General features: G+C 41.1%; 1 protein-coding gene across 1 annotated transcript in view; it reads left to right on the forward strand.

The window, feature by feature from the left end:
* Positions 1–23,393, forward strand: part of ARHGAP42 (Rho GTPase activating protein 42) — a 470,299-nt gene that overhangs the window by 158,134 nt on the left and 288,772 nt on the right. Inside the window, exon 3 of the mRNA XM_089687254.1 lies at positions 22,208–22,269. Within this exon, the coding sequence (XP_089543380.1) occupies positions 22,208–22,269 (62 nt within the window). The remainder of the gene's footprint in view (positions 1–22,207; positions 22,270–23,393) is intronic.

Genomic DNA, 23,393 nt, shown 5'->3' on the forward strand with positions numbered 1-23,393 from the left:
GCTGCCAAAGGAGGGTCAACCAGTTATTAAGTCCAAAGGTTCACATACTTTTTTCTCCCTGCACTGTGAATGTTTACATGTTATGTGCAATTAAACCATGGCAACATCTAATGTTTGTGTAGTATTTTGTTCAGCAGACTGTGTTCTTCTATTGTTGTGACTTAGATGACGTTCAGAGCACATTTTATGCCCAATTCATGCAAAACTCCACGTAATCCCAAGGGGTTCACATACTTTTTCTTGCAACTGTATATCACATTTAAAAATATATACCGTAGTTCTTTATTTTATCCTTTTAAAATTACTTGCAAAACATATGCTATACAATTCACACAATCCAACTTTAGTAATAATATACTTGTGCCGCCCCTGTAATACAGTGTTAGTTATGCTATCTCCATATCTACCCATCAAATACGATTACTCCCATATTTCTCATGACTGTCATAATGTCACTTAGAGGATAAATGTGAGTGTCACTCCTTTAGAGATGCCACTCATAGTTATCATGAGTTACTCTGAGGATAGCTCAATGGGGAGATGCACAAATCTCTGCATGTTTCATAAACTAATGGATCATTTCTTCAGGAGAAGCCAGAGATGTAAACATCTAGAGAAGGGGTCCAAACCTTCCTAAAACAAAGCTCCACCCAAAAGGGGAATTTCCACTTTAAGAACTGGTCTCCCTCTTCCTGTGAAGAATTGGCTACAGTTTTTGTAGCTGCTGACTTTTTTTTTTCCAGAGGATAATGGACAATCGCTTTACAGTGGGCCAATTCACTGTTCTTCAGATTCAGACTATGACCAATAGAAAATGCCCCAGCATCAGTGGGAATATTAATTCCCCATTGTTGATATCAGTGGGAGGAATAGTGACCCATTGTTGATAACAGTGGGAGGAATAGTGCCCCACTATTGATGTCAGTGGAAGCAAAGGTGCCCCATCATTGGTGTCAGTGGGAGGAATTGTATACCATCATTGGTATCAGTGAAAGTTATGGTGTCTCATTGTTGGTGCCTCATATCAATGAAAAAAACAGCGCTCCAAAGACTGAAGAAAAGGCAATGAAAGGGCAATATCGGGCCTATGGGTACCAGTTTAGAGACTGCTGATAATGTAAATAAATAAATATAACCTGCAAATCCAAATTATCTTTAATATACAGTCAGGTCCATAAATATTGGGACATCGACACAATTCTAACATTTTTGGCTCTATACACCACCACAATGGATTTGAAATGAAACGAACAAGATGTGCTTTAACTGCAGACTGTCAGCTTTAATGTGAGGGTATTTACATCCAAATCAGGTGAACGGTGTAGGAATTACAACAGTTTGCATATGTGCCTCCCACTTGTGAAGGGACCAAAAGTAATGGGACAGAATAATAATCATAAATCAAACTTTCACTTTTTAATACTTGGTTGCAAATCCTTTGCAGTCAATTACATCCTGAAGTCTGGAATGCATAGACATCACAAGACGCTGGGTTTCATCCCTGGTGATGCTCCGCCAGGCCTCTACTGTAACTCTCTTCAGTTCCTGCTTGTTCTTGGGGCATTTTACCTTCAGTTTTGTCTTCAGCAAGTGAAATGCATGCTCAATCGGATTCAGGTCAGGTGATTGACTTGGCCATTGCATAACATTCCACTTCTTTCCCTTAAAAAACTCTTTGGTTGCTTTTGCAGTATGCTTTGGGTCATTGTCCATCTGCACTGTGAAGCGGCGTCCAATGAGTTCTGAAGCATTTGGCTGAATATGATCAGATAATATTGCCCGAAACACTTCAGAATTCATCCTGCTGCTTTTGTCAGCAGTCACATCATCAATAAATACAAGAGAACCAGTTCCATTGGCAGCCATATATGCCCACGCCATGACACTACCACCACCATGCTTCACTGATGAGGTGGTATGCTTAGGATCATGAGCAGTTCCTTTCCTTCTCCATACTCTTCTCTTCCCATCACTCTGGTACAAGTTGATCTTGGTCTCATCTGTCCATAGGATGTTGTTCCAGAACTGTGAAGGCTTTTTTAGATGTCGTTTGGCAAACTCTAATCTGGCCTTCCTGTAATTCCTACACCGTTCACCTGATTTGGATGTAAATACCCTCACATTAAAGCTGACAGTCTGCAGTTAAAGTGCATATTGTTTGTTTCATTTCAAATCCATTGTGGTGGTGTATAGAGCCAAAAATGTTAGAATTGTGTCGATGTCCCAATATTTATGGACCTAACTGTAATTCCATCAACAAAATAACTTACGGGAATAGCATTGTATGAGTGCTTGGAGAGAATGTGGAAATATTAGAATACCTTTAGGTTTTATTACTGTCTGTGTCCCCACTAAGTAGACTTATGCTATGTATTTCTTCTGGTGATCACTGTCACCAAGCTAGAAAGTGATGGGAAATCTAAAATATTATAGCTGTCACCAGTAGAAGTGGTGAAGTGGTATCTTTCAATGGGGACTTCTGTGACAACTGACTAAGAGGCAAATTCCCTTCACTTTGCAGAGATTTATTCACATTTCCTGTTGTATCACCATGCCAAGAAGGAAATATTTCCAATGTAACACAGTGAAGAAAAAAATAAACTGACTGAAGTTCTAACCTTTTCCTACTCTATGTAATTTTTTTTTAAGTTTGTCTTTGCCCTATTTCTTTTGCCTTTAACTCTAGGATAAAATGAACCCTCCTCCAAGCCCTCTCTGATCGCTGGGTTAAAACAAAATCTCTAAATCCCCCTTTTACTTATCTTAAACTGGAAATAAACCTGGAAAAAAGTAAAAAAAGAGCCCCTGGCTGTACTCTGTATGCCATAATGTGCTAATATGGAAAGCATACTCATCTGTCATGAGTACTTCCATCTTCTCCTGGTCTTCCTTCCTGGTTGATACTCTTTTGCTGTCTGATTGGCTAGACCGTGATTGGCTGGTCTGTGGGAGTCACATCATCACGACACAAAGAGGTGCTGTAAATGTACACGGAGCTGAAAATGTGCAGATCAGTGTAGAAAAATGCTGACAGACAGAGAGAAGCAGTTATGAGAGGATAGACCAAAGGAGTCTCTTCTGTCATAATATTCCTACCTGTTAGCATTTTTTTTTTAGAGTTCAATTCTGCTGTAAGCTGCGGTCACACGGCCCATTGCTTGGCCAATGAAGGGGTTCTCTCAGGAACCAAAAGAAGTCTGACATCAGACCAAGAGGAGTGAAGGGGATTGGCTAGTGAGGATTAATATTTGTTACTGGATTAGCAGTTCCGCAGGTAGAAACGGTGCCAGCAAGGAATCTGGATAGGGGAACTCAGGTGAGTATAACTAGCCTCACCAAGTAAGCAAGGCATTTCACCCGCAGGATGGTTTCAGAATATTCAACTCAGCAGTTGAATATTTTCTCTTCATTCCCAGTTGTTTCCATCTTTCAACTTTATAAATTGACTTTCATAAGTGAAACTTTCTTTACTATGCTAACATCTTTGAACAGGTTTCTGACTTTGTTTTCAAACAGCTTTTCTGTTCTCTGGAGCTTCAACCTTTCTTTTCCTTTTTTTCCCCTCTGTATATTTTATTTACTATTCTTCTTTTGTTTGGTAAAATGATCTATATTTGTTTCTATCTAACATTTTAGACTTGGCTATATTCCTTTCTTCTAAAGACTTTCGACAATCTTCATCGCTTCAATCAATCGCTTCATTGCTTCAGTCAACCTTCCTATATAAAGCTTCATAGATAGGAACTTTTTCTGCAGATTTATTGTTGTTTTATTATTTGACATATTCCCTCTGATTCACGGTTATCATCTACACTTTCTGTTTGGGGAATGATTTTTTTTTCTTTTGATCCTTTTTGTGCTGCAAGGCAGCTCCTCCAGGTTTCCAGCCTAGGCTGGGCCTTGCTGCCTCCTGGGATTGCTATTTCACAGCTGTTCCTCAAAGTGGTGTATTACTAAGAAGCAAAGTATTTGTGAATGCACAATGGATTTCTTTGCATGTACACAAATTCTGTAGGGCAGTATCAAGCTCGTCCACTAGAAGCTGGCAGCATTTATGAGCATGCATGGAAATCTGCATATGCAAATGTGCCTCCAGTTTCTGCCAACCTCCAAATGTCTGAAAGAGACCAATGACACTTTTTTTTCCTTTAAATGGTGGCACATAACAGGGGCAGGGTTGAGGTTGTTTTAGAGTTGTTCTGCTTTAATTAGTATAAAATAATTGTCTGATTCGCAGTCTTGCTCCTCTGATGCCTTATATGCATTCAAGGGTTTTCTATCAAGTAGTGACTGCAAATGTGCAGAGAAACAATGATTTCCTTAAATAATGAAGGGTCAGAATCATTTTCCATTATAAACTTGGCTTTCGTGGTACCATATTATCTGCCGTACCGACTTTGTACTCCTGTTCTTTTGCTCAGGTTTACAGCGCCCAAAATAATGACATCTCCAACGGCATGGAATAGGGGTATCCTATGTCACCTTCCATTTTCAATCTCATGATTGAATCCCTTGCTCAGGCAATCCTCTCACACCCCTCAATCTCCAGTTTCCAGTTTTGAACCAGACCCCATATCATTAGTATTTTTTTGAGACTATGTCTCTCTACGTCTGATGAACCCATCAATGTCACTGCCTTGTTCCTATAACCTTTTAAACCACTTTGGCAGCCTGTCCTACTATAAAGTGTATTTCACCAAATCTTTAATACTAGCCGTGGGAGTCCACACAACCACCAACCAATGATTACTCCAAACGCTCCCCTACTCCTGGAGTGACAATAGCATACCTTATCATTTTAAATCTCCCTGGTGGCTTCTAACTATAAACCCCTTATTGATCAAATAACAAGGGAATTTAAACAATGCTCCCAATTTGAAATGTTGTGGTCAGACAGGCTAACCTCTTTCAAAATGAAGATGCTCCCTCAAATTTTATATTTGTTTAGAACCTTACCCATTCCTGTTGGCTTCTCATACCTAGCTTCCCTACTTAAAAGATATATTTGGAAAAATAAAAGAGCTAGATGCACATAGTCCCACTTAAACAAAGAACAGTTGGAGGCGGAGGCCTAGTGGAAATCCAGAACTATTATGTAGCCACTCACCTAGATCAACTGAAGTACTAGTTTAACTATGACCATGATGTATTATGGGTAGATATAGAATCCACTCTCATTCCAGCTCCTGATTACATTACTATTAGCAGATCTATAGAAGCCAATAGAACTGGAAACCTTCTCTGTACCAACCTAAGCTTCTTTACAGGCTTGGTGGTTTCTGCACGCAGGACAAAGATGCATATTTCCCTATAACAGTTTTAGAAACTCTGATTCCCTCATTATCTGTAAAGCCACTTCTTTATCTGGGGATAACAAAGGTCAATGATCTCTTGAGTGGTCATATGCCCAAAAATCTAGATACTATGGTGAAAGAATACAGGCTTCCTATAGCTGAGTATTTTATTTATACTTTCATATCGCATTTTATTTCCCCATATTCTCCTCCACTTGCTCACAGCCACCCTTGGAAATTTTATATGTCACCTACAGTTTTCCATAAGGGTATCTCCTTATTTTAAAATCTACCTCAGGACAAAGTAGCGTTCCCTAAAACCAAACTTCACTCCCTCTCAGTGGACTACTGTCTTTCAATCTATTTATAAAGCAATTCACTGTGTTAACCATTGGGAACTGGTATTATACTCTGTATCTCGTAGCTAAATTCTCCTCCTCCTACTCCCTTTCATGTTGGTGCAGGTGTGGGCAAATTGGTAATTTGATGCGTGGCTTATGGTCCTGTCCAAATCTGACACGCTCTTAGAGGAAAATATTTGATATTTCAGGTATCTTAACTACTCCCACTCCAGCCTTACAAATTTTAAATGTAGGAATCAAACTCTTCCCTCTAGAGCTTCAAACTGTAGTTACACACCTTCTCCTAGCTGCTAGACTTATTGTAGTGAAACAATGGAGAAGCAGGTTAGATCCTAATCCATAGAAGTATTAGCTCGAATGAACCACTACACTTAGGAGAAACAACTGGCCTTTAGATTAAACAAACAAGCCTTAAGTATGGAAACCTTGGACTGATTGGTACAAATGATAATGCATGTCCACTGTCAGGGCCACCTTAATGAACTGTCCAACCTGGGCACCGCCCAGGGGCCCCAGGTGCATAGGTGGCCCCTGCCCCCCCCCCCACCCATTCTCTGGCTTTCCTCTGGCACTTTGCAGGGGTTAAGGAAGAACCCCCAAGGCGGAGCATGTGCTGCATATGTGAGCGTGATGTGTACTGCTCCAATCACATGGGATGAATAGGAGGGGAGAACAGTGGGGGCTGGAGCAGTACACATCCCACCCACACAACCAGCAGCAGTGGTAAGAATGTGGCCAGATCTAGGGGGCTGCTGGGGTAAGCTGCTGGGGTGGGCTGCTCCCCCCCAGAGTTCAGTTGCACCCGCCAAAAGCCCTCCATCACTCCTGACACTGTGTTGGCAGTCTCCCATCCTTGCACGTTACACACAGCTACAATCTGCACAGTGTAGAGCAGACTACTGTAACTGAGCTGCTGCTCTGACCATGGAATTTCACAGGACAGAACTAGGCACAGTAGCCAACTATACACTGTGCAGATCATGGCGATGTGTAAAGGAATTGGCTTTCAGCTCTAGTTTGTGCTATGTGGGGAGCAGGGCATCTTAATGCCTGTGCTCAAGCTGTATACACTGCAGAGATGGGAGAATGAACTCTGCTTAGTGTACTGCCATCTGTGCCCCCTTTTCTATGTCCTGCCAGTGGTGACCCCTGTACTGTGCCCTCCTGCCCACCCTGTACGGTGCCCTCCTGCCCCCTGTACTGTGCCTCCTGCCTCCTAGTACTGTTGCCTACTGCCCAACATGTACTGTGCCCTCCTGCCCACTGTACTGTGCCTCCTGCCTCCTAGTACTGTTACCTCCTGCCCAACCTGTACTGTGCCCTCCCCCCCTGTACTGTGCTCTCCTGCCCACCTGTACTGTGCCCTCCTGTCCCCTGTACTGTTCTCTCTTGCCCACCTGTACTGTGCTCTCTTGCCCACCTGTACTGTGCCCTCCTGCCTGCCCTGTACTGTGCCCTTCTTCCCCCCTGTACTGTACCCTTCTTCTCCCCCCCTGTACTGTGCCCTCCTGCCTGCCCTGTACTGTGCCCTTCTTCCCCCCTGTACTGTGCCCTCCTGCCCACCCTGTACTGTGCCTTCCTTCTATACATGTATACAAGCCACTGCTAGCTGAGAGAGGCATTAATGATAGGTGGGCAGTGTGTACAGGGAGGGGGGTAGTGTAAAAAAGGAGTGGGAGCAGTGTGTAGAGGAGAAAAGAGGGTCAGTGTTAACAGGAGTGCGATGTGTAGAGAGGGTGGGACAGTGTGTATAGGGGGTGAATTTGAGGCATCATGCACATTGGATGTTATAAAAATGCCACTAGCATTGCTGTGTTAAAAACGCAAGTTTTTTCAGTGTCTTTCCGCTTTTTTTCATTAGTGTTTTTTAGTTTTTTTGCAAGGCAATAATAAAGTGGTTTGCAAAGGTGAAATGGCCTTTAAATAGCTCCCGAGGGTTACAGAAGCTACTATCAATTATTCTGGACCTGTTTTATTGATTCCAAAATATGGGTATGGGTATAAACCTAAAATGTAAAATATAAAATTTCAGCCGACTGTACACAAAAAGATAAGACACACACGTGGTAAAAAAAACAAAATAAAACAAACTACTTTTAATATCCAACCCCCCCCCCCCCCCCCAATCCCCTGTTATCTTCTTTTTTCAAGTAAATTTCACCTAAGCAGATCAATGACAGAAATTGCGTTTTGGCTTCTGTGAAAACAAAATAAGTAATGTGATGATAATACTCTATAATTTCTAGCACTTGGTAGTTGGGTGGCTTCTGTAAAACACCTTGTCAAACAGTTTTATCTAATAATCTACTACTCAGCTCCATTGAGTATAACATTACCAGGCCATTCAGAAGAGACATCTGAATTAAATTAGTGGGGAACCTATGGCATGTACATAGCTTCCGCTCTTTTGATTTGGTCCTGATGAGGACAAGGGATAACACGATCACAGCATGGAGCTACCTTCTCCCTATGTTGTCTGTAAAGCTACTGCCTGGGTTTCTGTTATGTCATTTGTGTGCTAATAATCTCAGTTGCTCAATTCTGTTAGGAATGTAGAACATACTTGTCCACACAGAACTAATTGTGTTAAAAGCTCTGTAGAATTATTTTTATATGAATATGGCCTTGCATAGTTAGGTATGAAAAATATGGGTTTGCTGTTTGACTGGCTTCCACTGAGCACTCCCTAAAATACAGTATTTAAAAATGTTTATTTCGGTGAACTAGTTTGTTGGCGGAGTTAACAATGCTGCACTACCTCTACGTTCCTTTGGAGGTAGGCAGTTAGGTGGGTGGCCAGTAAAAATGCAGCTGAACTACCCATTTTATTGTCAGTATGAACAAGGCCAAATTGGTGTAGGGTAGAAGGTTACTCAAGGTTTGAAGTAGCAAGCTCTATTTTGATCTGGCATTTGTTCATTAACTTATTCACTATTTTCATAATGTACCTTCACTCGCTACGAATTCCAATATTGTGTCAGGTTCATTGGGACAGATAAAACCATCAGTGGAAGTTGCACAGATACTGATCCCAGCTGATCTGCTTTTTATTCCTATTTTGGCAATTTAACTTGTTGATTTGTTAAGACCTCCAAAGAGTTTAGGTTTGTAATGAGAGCTCTAAAGGTACATCCAGGCCTCTTCAAACATGTATAAACATTATTGGGTGTTGATGGTCTTAAATTGTCAGTTCACATGATGAATGTATAAATGGCTTTGGCAGCTCAGACTATTGTAAAACTTTTCCTGAAAAATGTACATAAACTTCACTCTAAGAGAATGATTAATGAGGGTTGTCCAGAAAACCCTTCTTGTACTAGAAACCACAGAACAGGAGAAACTGAGCCAACACGTCATGACTCTCACATGTTCCAAGCTAATGCTAAAACCACATAAAGACTTCACAGTTCGTAACTGTCTCTCTTTGGGACTGAAGTCCCTCTGTCACTCTATCAGACTCTTTATCCTTTAGTTGATTTTTTTAAATTAGTTAAAATATTGCTTGTTTATATTTTATTATTCCCAAGTGCAAGGGGAGCTGCAGATTCCATTTAAATTGTCTTCCAGAATATTCCAGTTTCAGGATATGGCTGCTGAGTTCAATAGCTCAAGCTTAAATATATATAAACACAAATGAATTGTCAGGTCAGACAGCTTGACACAAATAGAAAGTCTGAAAGAAAACACAGCCTGCAGTGTTTGTCTTTAGAAAACCCATAATGCTCTGTGAATCCCATGTCATGTGTACCCTGTATAAAGTTTGAATATGTAAAGCAAGGATTTGATATGAATCACTACACATAAAATAATGCTGGTGAACATATCATGCTGTGATCATCAAGGATAAAGGTCTGTTTTTTTTGCTGCTGCGTCCCCATACTTTCCATACCAGACCCTCATCCAGGTTGAGAGTCTTCATAGAGATGAAGGGAGTTCCTGGCCAGCATTTTAAATTGGATGTTTTTTTACCTTTCTAATGCTAATTTTGCTTGTGAACATCCTACAGGTTTGCCACTTCTCAGGCAATGTTTAAGCATCCCCCAAGTATGTTATTTAAAGAAATTTGTATTTTAATGTTGCCTTTTGCATTTTAATAAAAGAGTTGATCCCCGCCATATGATATATATATATATTTTTTTTTTAATTGTTGCATTGGTACATGTTCCCCCTGGTATTGCCTATGGCATTTGCTTGGTAATCCCTTGCATAGCCTTGAAAATGAGAGAATGATTTTCAAGATACTTCTCCTATTGGCTTCAGTGGATTTCACATTAACCCAAAACCAAAAATTTTATATTTTGCAGTTTATCAATCATTAGATGTGGTGGCTGCATTAGTTTTAATTTTTTAGGCTTTTCCATCTCTATTTTTAGCTGGTGATCTGAACAGTAATACACCTCCTGCATTAGAGTGCCCCCACTCTGAATGAAGAAGCACAGGGGGCACTTTTGAACAGCAGCATTGTCAGTCTGGGGAGGGGAGTATTAGATATACTAGCAGATTTAGATACACTAACAAATTGAAGCCAAACCTTGCTCCCACTGCATTTACATAAGCAGTTACAGGAACAGTTTTTTTTCCTTTTGGGATAACGGTTTTACATAAATGCATAAAAGCTGATCATTGTAAGCAGGCTTGTCAGTAGTAAGTGGTTTGTCTCACCACTCTTAACTCAGTGGTCTTCAAGATGCGGCACAGGGGCCAGATGCGGCCCTTTGCTTGCCTTTATAGGTCCATGGGGCACTTTTTTTCCCACTGATACAAGACTATTCTGGCAACTGTTAACAATGGGACATCATTTCTCCCACTGGCACCAACAATGGGGCACTATTCTTCCCCCTAATACCAAACGTGGAAATGTTTACTCTCACTGATGCCAGGACATATTCCAGACCCACTGGCCACAGTCCGACCCCCCCCTAAAGTCTGATGGACAATAAACTGTCCCATTGTTTAGAAAGCTTGGAGACCCCTACTGTAACTGATACATTTGCAAGAGAGCATGTTTTTTTGAAAAACAACAGGCCTACTGGCCAGATGACCAGGTGAAAATAGAAAAAAGAAAGCCTAAAAAAGAAAACTAAAGCAGCCACCACATCTAAGAATTGGTAGGCTGCAATATAACGTTTGCTTTTGGGGTTTAATACCACTTTAAAGCTTGCAATTTGTGGGTCTTTGGGCATGTTCGTGGAACGTTCTGTTGAAACAGTGCTTTGTATAATTTTAGTGAATGCCATACTAGTGTCTTACAAATAATCCTGGATTTAGAAGACAATGTTTATTAAAGATTAGCCTTTAAAAGGCAAATGTACATAGAATAATATTACTAAATGTATCATGACGTGAATTGTGGAGAGTAGGGCACGCTCCAGACTAAGCGTCTCTCAGGGTCTTGCGGCAGAATGTTTAGATATTTGTTTCCGAATTTCTGACTCCAGGCCATTCTCCAGACGCTTTACAAGAAAAACATATACAGATAGGCGGGTGTGATGTTGTAGGATCCTGTAGAAAACACAGGTACAGGTTAGGCAAGGTTGTGCTGGTGTGTTGAAGCTGTAAGACAAACACAGCATGCACTGACAGGTAAAGGACATAGCAACATAACAAGATAGCAGAAGCAGCAAACCCTCCAAAGAGCCACACAATCCTAAAAGTGCTTACTCCCTCCAGAGCCTCTTTGAGGGATTGCTACTATCTTATATTGATTTCATAACAAATGTGTAGCTGAATTCTCATTTGTTTGATTTATTTTTTTCAGTGCGATTTGCAAAGGGGTGTTGGAAAGCTAAATACCAATTAACCCAACTATAGCGAAAAATGTTCATTTTATTTTGAAAACAGTGGAAAAGGGTTAGAGCCTCTGTCAGAACAGAAAGTGATAGCAAATCCTTCCAAAAGGAAATAGATAAGAATGGTAGTAGAATGCTAAAAGAGTAGAACTTTTGGCAACCTTTTTAAGTGCTGCCTTTGCTAACCTGTCCCAGCGACAAGTGCACCTCTTATTATTTGTATAGATCTAAATGCTAACACTGATGTACAAAGCTGTCCATAACACTGCCCCAAACTACATCACCAACCTGATATCCAAATACCACCCAAAACATACTCTCCGCTCCTCACAAGACCTCCTTCTCTCTATTTTCTTGGTCTCCTCCTCCCATGCCCACCTCCAGGACTTCTCTAGGGCTTCCCCCCATCCTCTGGAACTCCCTACCCCAATCCATCAGACTATCACCTACTCTACTCTCCTTTAGGTGCACCCTGAAAACCCACCTCTTCAGGGAAGCCTACCCCACCCTCTGCTAATTGCCGATCTCCTCCGCTCTTCCTACCACTCCATCCCCCATAGCTTTTCCTCCTGTACCACTACCCCCTCCCTCCTAGATTGTAAGCTCCAAGGAGCAGGGCCCTCGAACCCCTCGTGTATCGCATTGTGTTGTTATTGTTCTGTCTCGTGTATTGTCTCCCATTGTAATGTACAGCGCTGAGCGAACTGTTGGCGCTATATGAATACTGAATAATAATAATAATGTTACAGGGAAAGAAAGAGAGAAAAATCTTGCCATTGGGGGATCACAAAAAAATATTATCTCTTCCCTGCTTTATCCAAACCTAAATAAAAAAAAAAACCTCTTTATTGTATTTTACAATATAAACAATCACATATAATACAGAGTAGAAGAGGACAATAAATTGAAGCAAGGTATCTGGCACCATTCTGATATATTACAGTGGCCGATCTGATTTGTATAGTAACAAAAGCAACATGCTTCTATATTTAGTTATATCCTTTTTGTCAGTGAGTCAAGTAACCTGGTGATGTGTCAGTTTTAGGCACTGTGTACTGTCCGTGATACTTTTTTTATTTGCACTAACATACAATTAACACTGTGTGAGAGAGAAGACTTGAATGGCATAGTGATCTTCTCTCTGGGTAGGACCATGTGCCCCTTAGGAAAAGCAGGTTCCACTGAAAGGGAGCTGGCAGAGAAGGGAGATAATGATGAATTGAGGAAATTGGAGCAAGAATAAGAGATAGATACATAAAAACATAGAGTAGGGAGGAGGGGAGTGCCTGAGTAGTTAGGAAGGAGGGAAGCCCCCCATGGTTATGGTTCAAGGCTTTTGTAAGTGTGATAGCAAGTTTGAGCTTAAGAGCAATCAGGAAGAGACTCGAGAATATCTATCATGTAGTTGGGCTGTTAGTTCTTTTACTGTATGCCCATCAATAGGTTGAGTTTGTGTATCTACACTTGCATGCTTGCTGTGGTAGTGATTTTCCAGTGTCTGAGAATGCTGCCCTCACTGCTATGAGAAATAATCAAAGAAGGCCATTTGTATAGTTGACAGGTAGTCTTGGATCATAGAGAGTAAGGCTACTTGGGGAGGTACAAGGAGCATTATTTGTAGGCGCTCAGCTAAATGTGTTGAAGAAGTCCCCAAAATGTTATCTGAAGCCATATCTACCAAATGTGTGTCACTGTGCCAGTGTGGGTATGACTCCATCAATAAACATAGGAGACACCAGAAAACATTTAATGTAGCATGAAAGGATATCAGTATTGTCTAGTAAGTATCTCAAAGTTTCTAAATTTCTCATGGACCAAACTGGTTATGGTAACTTTAAGAGTTAGTATTTGGCCCAGTAAGGTGCATTTAAGTTTTCATTCTCATTTCGTAATATAAGACAGAGATATGGGGAATATAAGAGAGTCATTTATTAAACATTTAATTTTAGTTGATAATGAAGGTCAATTTACTTCTCAGTGGAAGCAGAACATTATAATCTTCGAAACACAGCAAAAAAATTCTAGTGTGCTCGAGTGACTTCTGAAAGAAGCAGGCACAAAACGAGCAAGCTGCATGTAAACTGATTCGAGTCTAGCTCATGTACCATTGACTGCTGTCTGTGTGGCCCTCTGTCTGGAGCTTTTTCCTTATCGCTTTATGAATCTGTTATTATACGTTATTGCCAACAGCAAAGATAACAAGATGCTAGCTCAATATCTGGGAATTGTAGAGATCTGTGCACTGTGATTGAAGTGAGATCATTGACACATAAAATACAATTTTAATATTTCTAGTATTGTATCAGAACTAAATATATATATTTGTTTAGTTGGATTCAGTAGTGCAGGTATGCAGTAGATCCTGCAAATAATTAATTATAACACTTTTATCCCTGTAACTTGCCTACCCCTTCCTCATTCCCAACTTAAGAACTTGAAAAGGAAGGGAACCTCATGATGCTCAATGTATACTTACCAGCGTCTATGATCCTTGTCTTGTGTTGTTGGTGGTGACATCACTGCTGGAAATTTGTGGATACTATCAGAGATCACACTGCCCAGCAGTAGCAGCATAAATCCGGAGCCAAGTGTTGCAACAAGTGTTCCAGTGTTTGGCTCCTAGACACCTCCTAGATCCACAGAATCCTGGGGAATTTGTTTAAATACTGAGGCAGTCCCAAATTATCCAGGATGTTGGGGGCTATGCGTTCTTTATGCTGCCTGGCCTGGTTGAGGACAGTGCAATGTTTACTTCTCTCAGTCCATCCCAAAATTACTGGAGGTGGAAAGGGCACCTCAATAGTAGCTAATCTAATTTTGGATAGCATGGGTAAGATTTAGAGTGTTTGCCAGTTTTTAGTTTGCCTGTGTCCCGTTTGGCTGGGGTTAGGCTTTATAGTTAGCAGCCCAAGACCTAAATGGCGCCATCAAGGAACTTTTCCAAAGAAAACCCCTTTAAGCACGATTATTATATTTGTCTGGTGATTTTCTCATATGAGTTTCCTACTGAGGTTTTTTTGACATTTAAGTTACATGGTAATTTTTTTTTCTTTAAATAGAAGCCAAATTGTAAATTTGCTGAAAAGAGTTTTTTATTGCTCTGACAAGCAGTATTCAATTTTAAATTGCTAGCTTCAGATAACCACATGTATATCGAAATAGTAACATTGTATGTCCACGCTGGGCCTGACAATCCTGATAACACACAACATATAACACCATAGCTTCCAACTGTTTCCTCTTTTGAAGTCACAGACATTTTTAGGAGCCAGTTGTCTGTTTGCTGCGTGGTTGCCCTCCTGATGTTCAGATCTGTATTAATAAATACATTTTTTTAATTGAACGTGAAATGTAACACAAGCTACTTGTTTTGGGCTTCAGGCAGAGGTACAGTCAGGTCCATAAATATTGGGACATCGACACAATTCTAACATTTTTGGCTCTATACACCACCACAATGGATTTGAAATTAAACAAACGAGATGTGCTTTAACTGCAGACTGTCAGCTTTAATTTGAGGGTATTTAAATCCAAATCAGGTGAACGGTGTAGGAATTACAACAGTTTGCAAATGTGCCTCCCACTTGTGAAGGGACCAAAAGCAATGGGCCAATTGGCTTCTCAGCTGTTCCATGACCAGGTGTGTGTTATTCCCTCATTATCCCAATTACAATGAGCAGATAAAAGATCCAGAGTTAATTTCAAGTGTGCTATTTGCATTAGGAATCTGTTGCTGTCAACTCTCAAGGCGAGATCCAAAGAGCTGTCACTATCAGTGAAGCAAGCCATCATTAGGCTGAAAAAACAAAACAAACCCATCATAGAGATAGCAAAAACATTAGGAGTGGCCAAAACAACTGTTTGGAACGTTCTTAAAAAGAAGGAACGCACCGGTGAGCTCAGCAAAACCAAAAGACCCGGAAGACCACGGAAAACAACGGTGGTGGATGACCGAATAATTCTTTCCCTGGTGAAGAAAACACCCTTCACAACAGTTGGCCAGATCAAGAACACTCTCCAGGAGGTAGGTGTATGTGTGTCAAAGTCAACAATCAAGAGAAGACTTCACCAGAGTGAATACAGAGGGTTCACCACAAGATGTAAATCATTGGTGAGCCTCAAAAACAGGAAGGCCAGATTAGAGTTTGCCAAACGACATCTAAAAAAGCCTTCCCAGTTCTGGAACAACATCCTATGGACAGATGAGACCAAGATCAACTTGTACCAGAGTGATGGGAAGAGAAGAGCATGGAGAAGGAAAGGAACTGCTCATGATCCTAAGCATACCACCTCATCAGTGAAGCATGGTGGTGGTAGTGTCATGGCGTGGGCATGTATGGCTGCCAATGGAACTGGTTCTCTTGTATTTATTGATGATGTGACTGCTGACAAATGCAGCAGGATGAATTCTGAAGTGTTTCGGGCAATATTATCTGCTCATATTCAGCCAAATGCTTCAGAACTCATTGGACGCCGCTTCACAGTGCAGATGGACAATGACCCAAAGCATACTGCAAAAGCAACCAAAAGAGTTTTTTAAGGGAAAGAAGTGGAATGTTATGCAATGGCCAAGTCAATCACCTGACCTGAATCCGATTGAGCATGCATTTCACTTGCTGAAGACAAAACTGAAGGGAAAATGCCCCAAGAACAAGCAGGAACTGAAGACAGTTACAGTAGAGGCCTGGCAGAGCATCACCAGGGATGAAACCCAGTGTCTGGTGATGTCTATGCGTTCCAGACTTCAGGCTGTAATTGACTGCAAAGGATTTGCAACCAAGTATTAAAAAGTGAAAGTTTGATTTATGATTATTATTCTGTCCCATTACTTTTGGTCCCTTAACAAGTGGGAGGCACATATGCAAACTGTTGTAATTCCTACACCGTTCACCTGATTTGGATGTAAATACCCTCAAATTAAAGCTGACAGTCTGCAGTTAAAGCACATCTTGATTGTTTCATTTCAAATTCATTGTGGTGGTGTATAGAGCCAAAAATGTTAGAATTGCGTTGATGTCCCAATATTTATGGACCTGACTGTAAATGAACTAGTATGCCCCATTTCATTTTGTGGGAAACTTGGGAATCCTCTTTATTTTGTAATGTGGGAGAGACTGCAACTGCAGGCTCCTTGCTGTCTCTTGGATACTAATAGTCTGGTGTATTAAAGTGTACCTAGGAGTTCCTTACAACCACCAGTCATATTCAAACTACCCAGGCATATGTGACTATAAACTGGTCATAGGGCAAGCAAAACAAGTAGAAGTTCCCCATCATGGACATCAGGAAATAGAACACCCCATTGAACAGTTGTGTTTGCTTTCAGCCGAACTGCCATCATATGGCTAGTGTCACAATTGATTATATCTGCAACACTGTGGTCACTTTTTGGAGCATGTTGCACTTTACACCCATATTTAGGGATACTCTCCCTGCACCTTCTGTCACTTTTAAAAAACAGTGTGCAGTGCTCTGCACACACAGCTACATCATTCATTCACAGCAATCTGTGAATGAATGAACTACAAGTCCTGTCTTCCACTGCAGCAGACCTACTGTACCACACCAGGCCACATAAAAATTTCATATGGGTACAGTGTTGAATGACCGCGCAATTGTCATTCTGAGTGCAGCAGCGCTGAAAGCTGGAAATTGGCCTGGGCAGGAAGGGGGTATAAGTGCCCTGTAGGCAGGTGGTTAATGACCAAATTTAGTCAAAGATGTTGACCTGGGATCTCCAGCTGTCTGTTTACAGTACAGAAGCTGGGAATTCAGGCAAGTGATTTCCCACAGTGGTTCAACGGGTCCACGAACGGCAAATTGGCTGGGTTCACTTCAGTCTCAATTTCATCACTACTAGAAATTACTAGAGTTTTATTTTTGCCCTAGCTAAGGTTCACCTTTTATGAGAGCTCAGGATCACCACCAGCTGCTTGTAAAAGTGTTGTCTTTATTAAACTTGCAGAAATTTAAAAAAAAACAAAATGGCTTACTTAAGCAAACAAACAGAGCCCAAAATAGCCCATAACTCTGGCTCAGTGACAAACACGGTAATGGCTCCCCACCACTACGCCATCATACACTGGGTTTGGGGGGCTCCTATCTGCTTCAGGGGTCCTAAAGAGGAGGTTTCCACTGTTCAACAACCCTGGCTCAATCCCAAGCTTAGTTCACCTTTCTCACTCTCTCTCTCCCTCTCTCACAGCCAGGTGCCAACTATTTCCTCTTCCTTTTCTGGACTCTGATGCACCCCTTCAAGAACCACATCTCTATAATTAGGGTTTGGAGGCTCTTCCCACCCAAAACTCCTCAAACTTCTGAAATTCCTGGTCTCTAATAAACCATTAGCAATCCAGAGAGTCTGAAAATCATGCACTCTTTAACAACTAGACTACCCCAGAACCCCTCACCCCTGAGTACTCAAGATTGACTTCAAACCGCCTCATTAAAGGGACCACAGCCTAAATAGTGGGAAAATATACCTGCCGTCTAGGACCAAACCCTGGTGTCTTGTACAGCAGATACTCAGATAACTGAAATGGCGTCTGATTTGCTATTTCAGTTGATTTGTTTGCACCTCTTACCGTCTCACTCCCACACCCCTCCTGATTCCACTAGATTGACAGCACTGTAATTTCATCTTTTACCTGATAAGGATAAAGTATACTCCCTTACTGAGAAAATGACGTTATGACATAATGGCACAATTATGTTACTGTCAATCTTTTTAATAGCTAATCCCCATTGGTTTACCCTCTTTGTGACAAGAGAGCAGAATGTGAGGAGGTTGGCAGTGTTAACATCCCAGAAGAGTAATGTTTTTTACATTTTTTAAAAATTATTTTTAATATATAAAATAGTAGAACAAAAGCAAAAAGGTAGCAGATTACAAACAAGATTTGTGAATGTAGGGTGCATTACAAATTCATGCATCCCTACTAATCGACATTGTTAGATCTTGGTTAGTCTAACTATTGCTAAGATTATACAGTCTGTAATGGCACGTGATGTAGGGCAGCTGTACAAGAAATGCACAGAAACGTGTAGACTGTGGCTAAAATAGATGTAGACTGCTAGCTTTTCTGCCAAGCAATGCACCAAAACCACAATACAGACACAGGCAAACTTCTAACGTTACCACTTATTACTAGATTTTGTGTTTTGCCTGGAGTTCTGGTTTACACGTACAGGTGCCACCATGCATGGGTGTGTTCCATCGTGTTTCATGTGGGACAGTATATTCTTTTCAGTGGGCTGCCCTATGTGCAAGAAACTCAGAAAAGAAGTCCCTGACTCTTTTCCAAAAATGCGCCACACCAAACCAAATGGTGCTATGGCACTATGCGGTTTGACACATGCGAAAGCATGCGTGTTTGCAGATGTGCAGGGGTGACATTAACAATTAATGGCGTTGCTGTGCATCTGCTAAATGTTTTGGCGCTTATCTGCGTATCAGGAAAGTGCACAGTTTTGCATTCCTGAAGCACAAAGATTTGAACCTAGCCTAAATTCCATTAGTGTCCACCTCATAAATTATTATGTTTCCTATTTTAAAACACAGCTGTAATGAAAAGAAATGATGTTGCCAATAGCTGATGGTGGTAATGGAACCTGCTAAGGACAGCTCAGCTATGAAAGGAAACCTATGACACAGCATTTCTCAACCAGGATTCGGCCCCCCCCCCAAAAAATGCAGGGGAGGTGGCACTTCTGCAATGACCAGTAATATCAGGGAACACTACAATTTATGTCTGCATGTATTTTTGTTATTAGTATTCATTTAATTTCAGCATTATTAGTAAAAAATGTTGTTTAAGCAGGAGCGTGTAAAAAATGGTCTATTCGGGGCGGCAAATATGTTAGGTTTTCCTGTTTATTCTTATTTAAAACATACTACAAATTAGTAATCACACTAATGTGCCTCAATCTGTGGATATAAATTTTTTTTATAACACAATTCATTGCTCACACCCCTATTTGTGTCCCATATAAAGGAGCGACTGAAGATCCCTTCAGACGCAATTTTGCTGCACTTTGTGGAGGACATGTCACTTTTTATATTGCACAAATGAATTGTTTGTGGACTTGACAGAGAGGATGAGATATGTACTGTACCTGCTTATGTATTTGTACTTTATTCATATGGAAAGAACGTTATTGATTAACTTTTAATATTCATGTGGTTGCATTGTTTGGATGAGCTGCATTTGTATAATGGGTCGGTATATTGTATAATTAAATAGTTTAGCACCTATTTATTCTTTAGCACGTTATATCATATACATGGATACCTTATTAATTATTGCACAAAAATAGGGGTGTGAGCAATGTACAGTATATTTTGGATTATTATATTATGTCAGTGCAGCATAGTGGCTAAGTGGTTAGCACTTCTGCCTAGCAGCACTAGGGTCGCTGCTTTGAATCCCAACCACAACACTACCTGCGTGGAGTTTGCATGTTTTCCCTGTGCCGGCGTGGGTTTCCTCTGAGTACTGTGGTTTCTTTCCACACTCCAAAGACATGCTGGTAGGTTAACTGGCTCCTGTCTAAATTGGTCCTAGTATGTTTGAATATGAGTTAAGGACCTTAGATTGTATGCTTCTTGAGGATTAGGGACTGATGTAAATGTACAACATATGTCAAGCGCTGCCTAAATTGACGGTGCTATACAAATATACCTTTTAGGTATAAAGTACATACAGCAATAGGGAAGGGTTAGGGGCTAGGAAAGTGGAGCACAGATCTCTATCACCAGTTGCTATATTGATTTTTATCACAGGTCTCCTTAGGCCTGAAAAATATCTCAAGAGTTCCTTCAGGGTAAAAAGCTTGGGAAAGGTTGCTGTAACTTTGTAAAATCTAGCAAAACTCTGACACTGGACTGAAAGACTGGATAATCAGATCTGCAACTTTTATGCTTGTATCTATGAACATTTGACGATAACTGGTCCAACATTTTTTGGTTGGATCAGGTGATGATCCCATGTCTAGTGAGCAGCACATGACAGCTCCTAACAAGCATTTTGGAGGGGCGAAGGGGATAAGACCAGGCAGGTTTGAAATGGTTTGGACATCTTGCCCAGTTGCTACTCTTTTTGTTGGTACTAGGAATAACTTCATGTGACTTCCCTCCCTTGTTTCTCGCCATGATCAGCAGCACTCCTGTTTAGGGGAGAAACTGGCCATTTGAACATTGTGATTTGGACTGATCATCCTCTAACATGCTTTCACCTGTAGATTTGTAATCAAATTCTTGTTTTTGGAACATTCGTTTGATCATCTAAGAGTTGAAGTGGCCAATTCGTCGATTACAAGGATGGAATTTTTTTTTTGTAATCTAGTGGTAATGAACACATTTCTATTCACTAAATTGGTTCCCGGATGAGAAAATTCCTCACTAGTGTTATGCGCATGCACGTGTTAAAGTTAACCCAGAACGTCAATCAAATATCAAAGTACTTGAATGAAAAGTTGTGCAAAATTAGTCGAGTCGATGAAAGCTCCCTCAAATGCTTTGATGTACAATTTTGATCCTTTCTTGTCCAGAAGTTTGAACGAATATCTACAGGTTTAAGGCCAGCTTTAGTCAACCTTTTTACCCTCAGAAGAACCCTTGAAATAATTTTCAGATCTCAAGTAACCTCTGCTAAAATTAATTTATCAGGGGTCAGTGCTCCTTACATTGGTGGTCCGTGGGAAGATTACCCACTTTACAGAGGTAGTCAGAATGCCACCCTTACAGATCACTAAAGAGATCATAGGTGTCATACTGCTGGCTTTGAAAAGGGATGTTGAATCTAGAACCATGTTTGGACCATCAGATGGAAGGTCAGTCATCTACAGCTCAGCCCTCAGCAACCCCCCGCAACCTAGGGTTCCACAGTACCCTGCTTGAGAATAGTTGCTCTAATATCCATTATTAGCTTTAGTGCCTGTGTTGCAGGGTTTGTATTCGCTTCAGAACTGCATCTCTCCGAATACAAGCCAATTGGAATGCAATAGTATCTTGAATCAGAAGTTGGTCAACTGCAGGTCAGAAGTTGGTCATCTGCAGGCCAAATAAACCTGTCAATGAACTCAGAAGCCTCTCGAACTGATCTCCAATGCAGGATGAATGCTCCTGAAGCACCCTGTATTTACCCATTACCACAAGCCCTTAGTGCAGCCTTTTTAACCTTTTTACCCTAGGGGAACCCTTGATAATTTTTAGGTCTCAGGGAACCCCTAGTAAGATCAGTCCATTGTGGATTCATTGAGAAAATGACCCTTACATTGGTGGTAGAAAGTGGAAAAAATGCACCCCTTACAAGATGGCCAGAATGGCACCCTTGCAGCCATGCTGCTGGCTCTGCTGAGTGGCATTGGACCTGAAGCTATGCAGGCACCATCAGATCAGAGGTCACAGCTCAAGGAACCCCTAGCCACCTCGTGAGGAACCCTAGTTGAACCCTGGTTGACAATGGCTGTCTTAGAGGGTTGGAAGACAGGAACATAGTGCAGCATTTTTCTATATTAGCCCATGAGTGGAATGTATACAGCACAGAAATTCAGTGGTGTCTCCTAGTTCATAATCTGAAAAGGGAAGTAAGGTTGTTCTCTATGCTATCCTGCTTCTGAAATCGAACTAATGTATGAAATGTTTTCATTGCTAATAATCCAGCACTTTCCCAGTCATGTTTTTCAGATTTCACTTTCATTACAAGTCCCTTTTTTATCAACTAATGAATAGATGCACTTAACTAACTTTCCTTTTTTCCAGCTCAGTCTCTGAAAGAGTTTGCACGCCTACTCATTACGGTGGAGGAAGAAAGGAGAAGATTGGTAAGAGCATTGCATCATAACCAGAGATTGCACTGATACTGTGTAAATGTACTGCGACACATGGCAACCAGTCATTGATTAACTGTGGTATTTTTTGGTCCTTAAAGGCCAACTGTATTCAAACGCTATTTTTTTTAACATTTGTTTACTTTATATTTGATGATCATAAACTTGATATTAGTTCGTAAAGGTGACCTTGAAACCTTACGACTCCCCTCCCTTAAAATGTTACCCAGTTGATGATAACTCAGTGACATTTAGTTTGCTAAAGGGCTGTGTATTTTAAACAACTGCATTTGTTTTACCTTTTTTTCATCATTTGTTGAATCTAAAGCTAAATTCATACTGTTCCATGCATGCATGGTAGCACACATGGCTATGTGTAGATGTGCAAGTTTCCCTATCATGTTAAGCTGCAGCACATGGATGTGTACCAGCTCCAAAGGAAAGAATGGAATTTCTACATGGAGTGTATCCTTATGCAGTGAAATGCATAGGTTTTACTGCATAACAATGGATAAGTTTGAAAAGGCATTCAGTGCTCGGATCTCTTGCAGCTGTTTTCAGCCTTTTCTTGTCTACATGTACATTAACACTGACTGCATGGCATTTCTCAGGATGGATTTCCATAAGGTGACAACAGTGGACCATGGTTGAGTAATGTTTGCTGAAATGGCCTCTTTAGTCTTCATTGAAAGCCCATGTGAAAAGATGACAGGTGCAAGATTGTAGTTGGGAGGCTGGAACAGAGTGTTGTCACCCTACAACGGGAAGAGCCCATAAAGTGGTCCTAAAGTCTAAGCATTTTTTACCTTAATGTATTCCTTGTATTAAGGTAAAAAATGTGTAGGCATTGGTTTTGGTCCCTCATCCCCATTTTAATTACCTGAGCCCTCATTTGATCCAGCGCGTCTGCAGTTCTTTTCTCCCCTAAATTCCTGGTCTCCCTGGCTTTGCTGGGCGATTGGCTCCTGCTGCTGTCAATCAAAGCCAGTGAGGAGGGAGTGGGGGGCCGGGCTGAGTCCAACTGTCTGTGTCAATGGTTGCAACAGCGGGGCTCAGGAGCAAGCAAGCACAAGTGCCCCCATGGGAAACGGCTTCCCATGGGGGCACTGGACAAGGAG

Source organism: Staurois parvus, unplaced genomic scaffold (assembly GCF_062004578.1).
Source record: "Staurois parvus isolate SC_StPar_1 unplaced genomic scaffold, SC_StPar_1.0 ptg000422l, whole genome shotgun sequence".
In the NCBI taxonomy this organism is placed as follows: Eukaryota; Metazoa; Chordata; class Amphibia; order Anura; family Ranidae; genus Staurois; species Staurois parvus.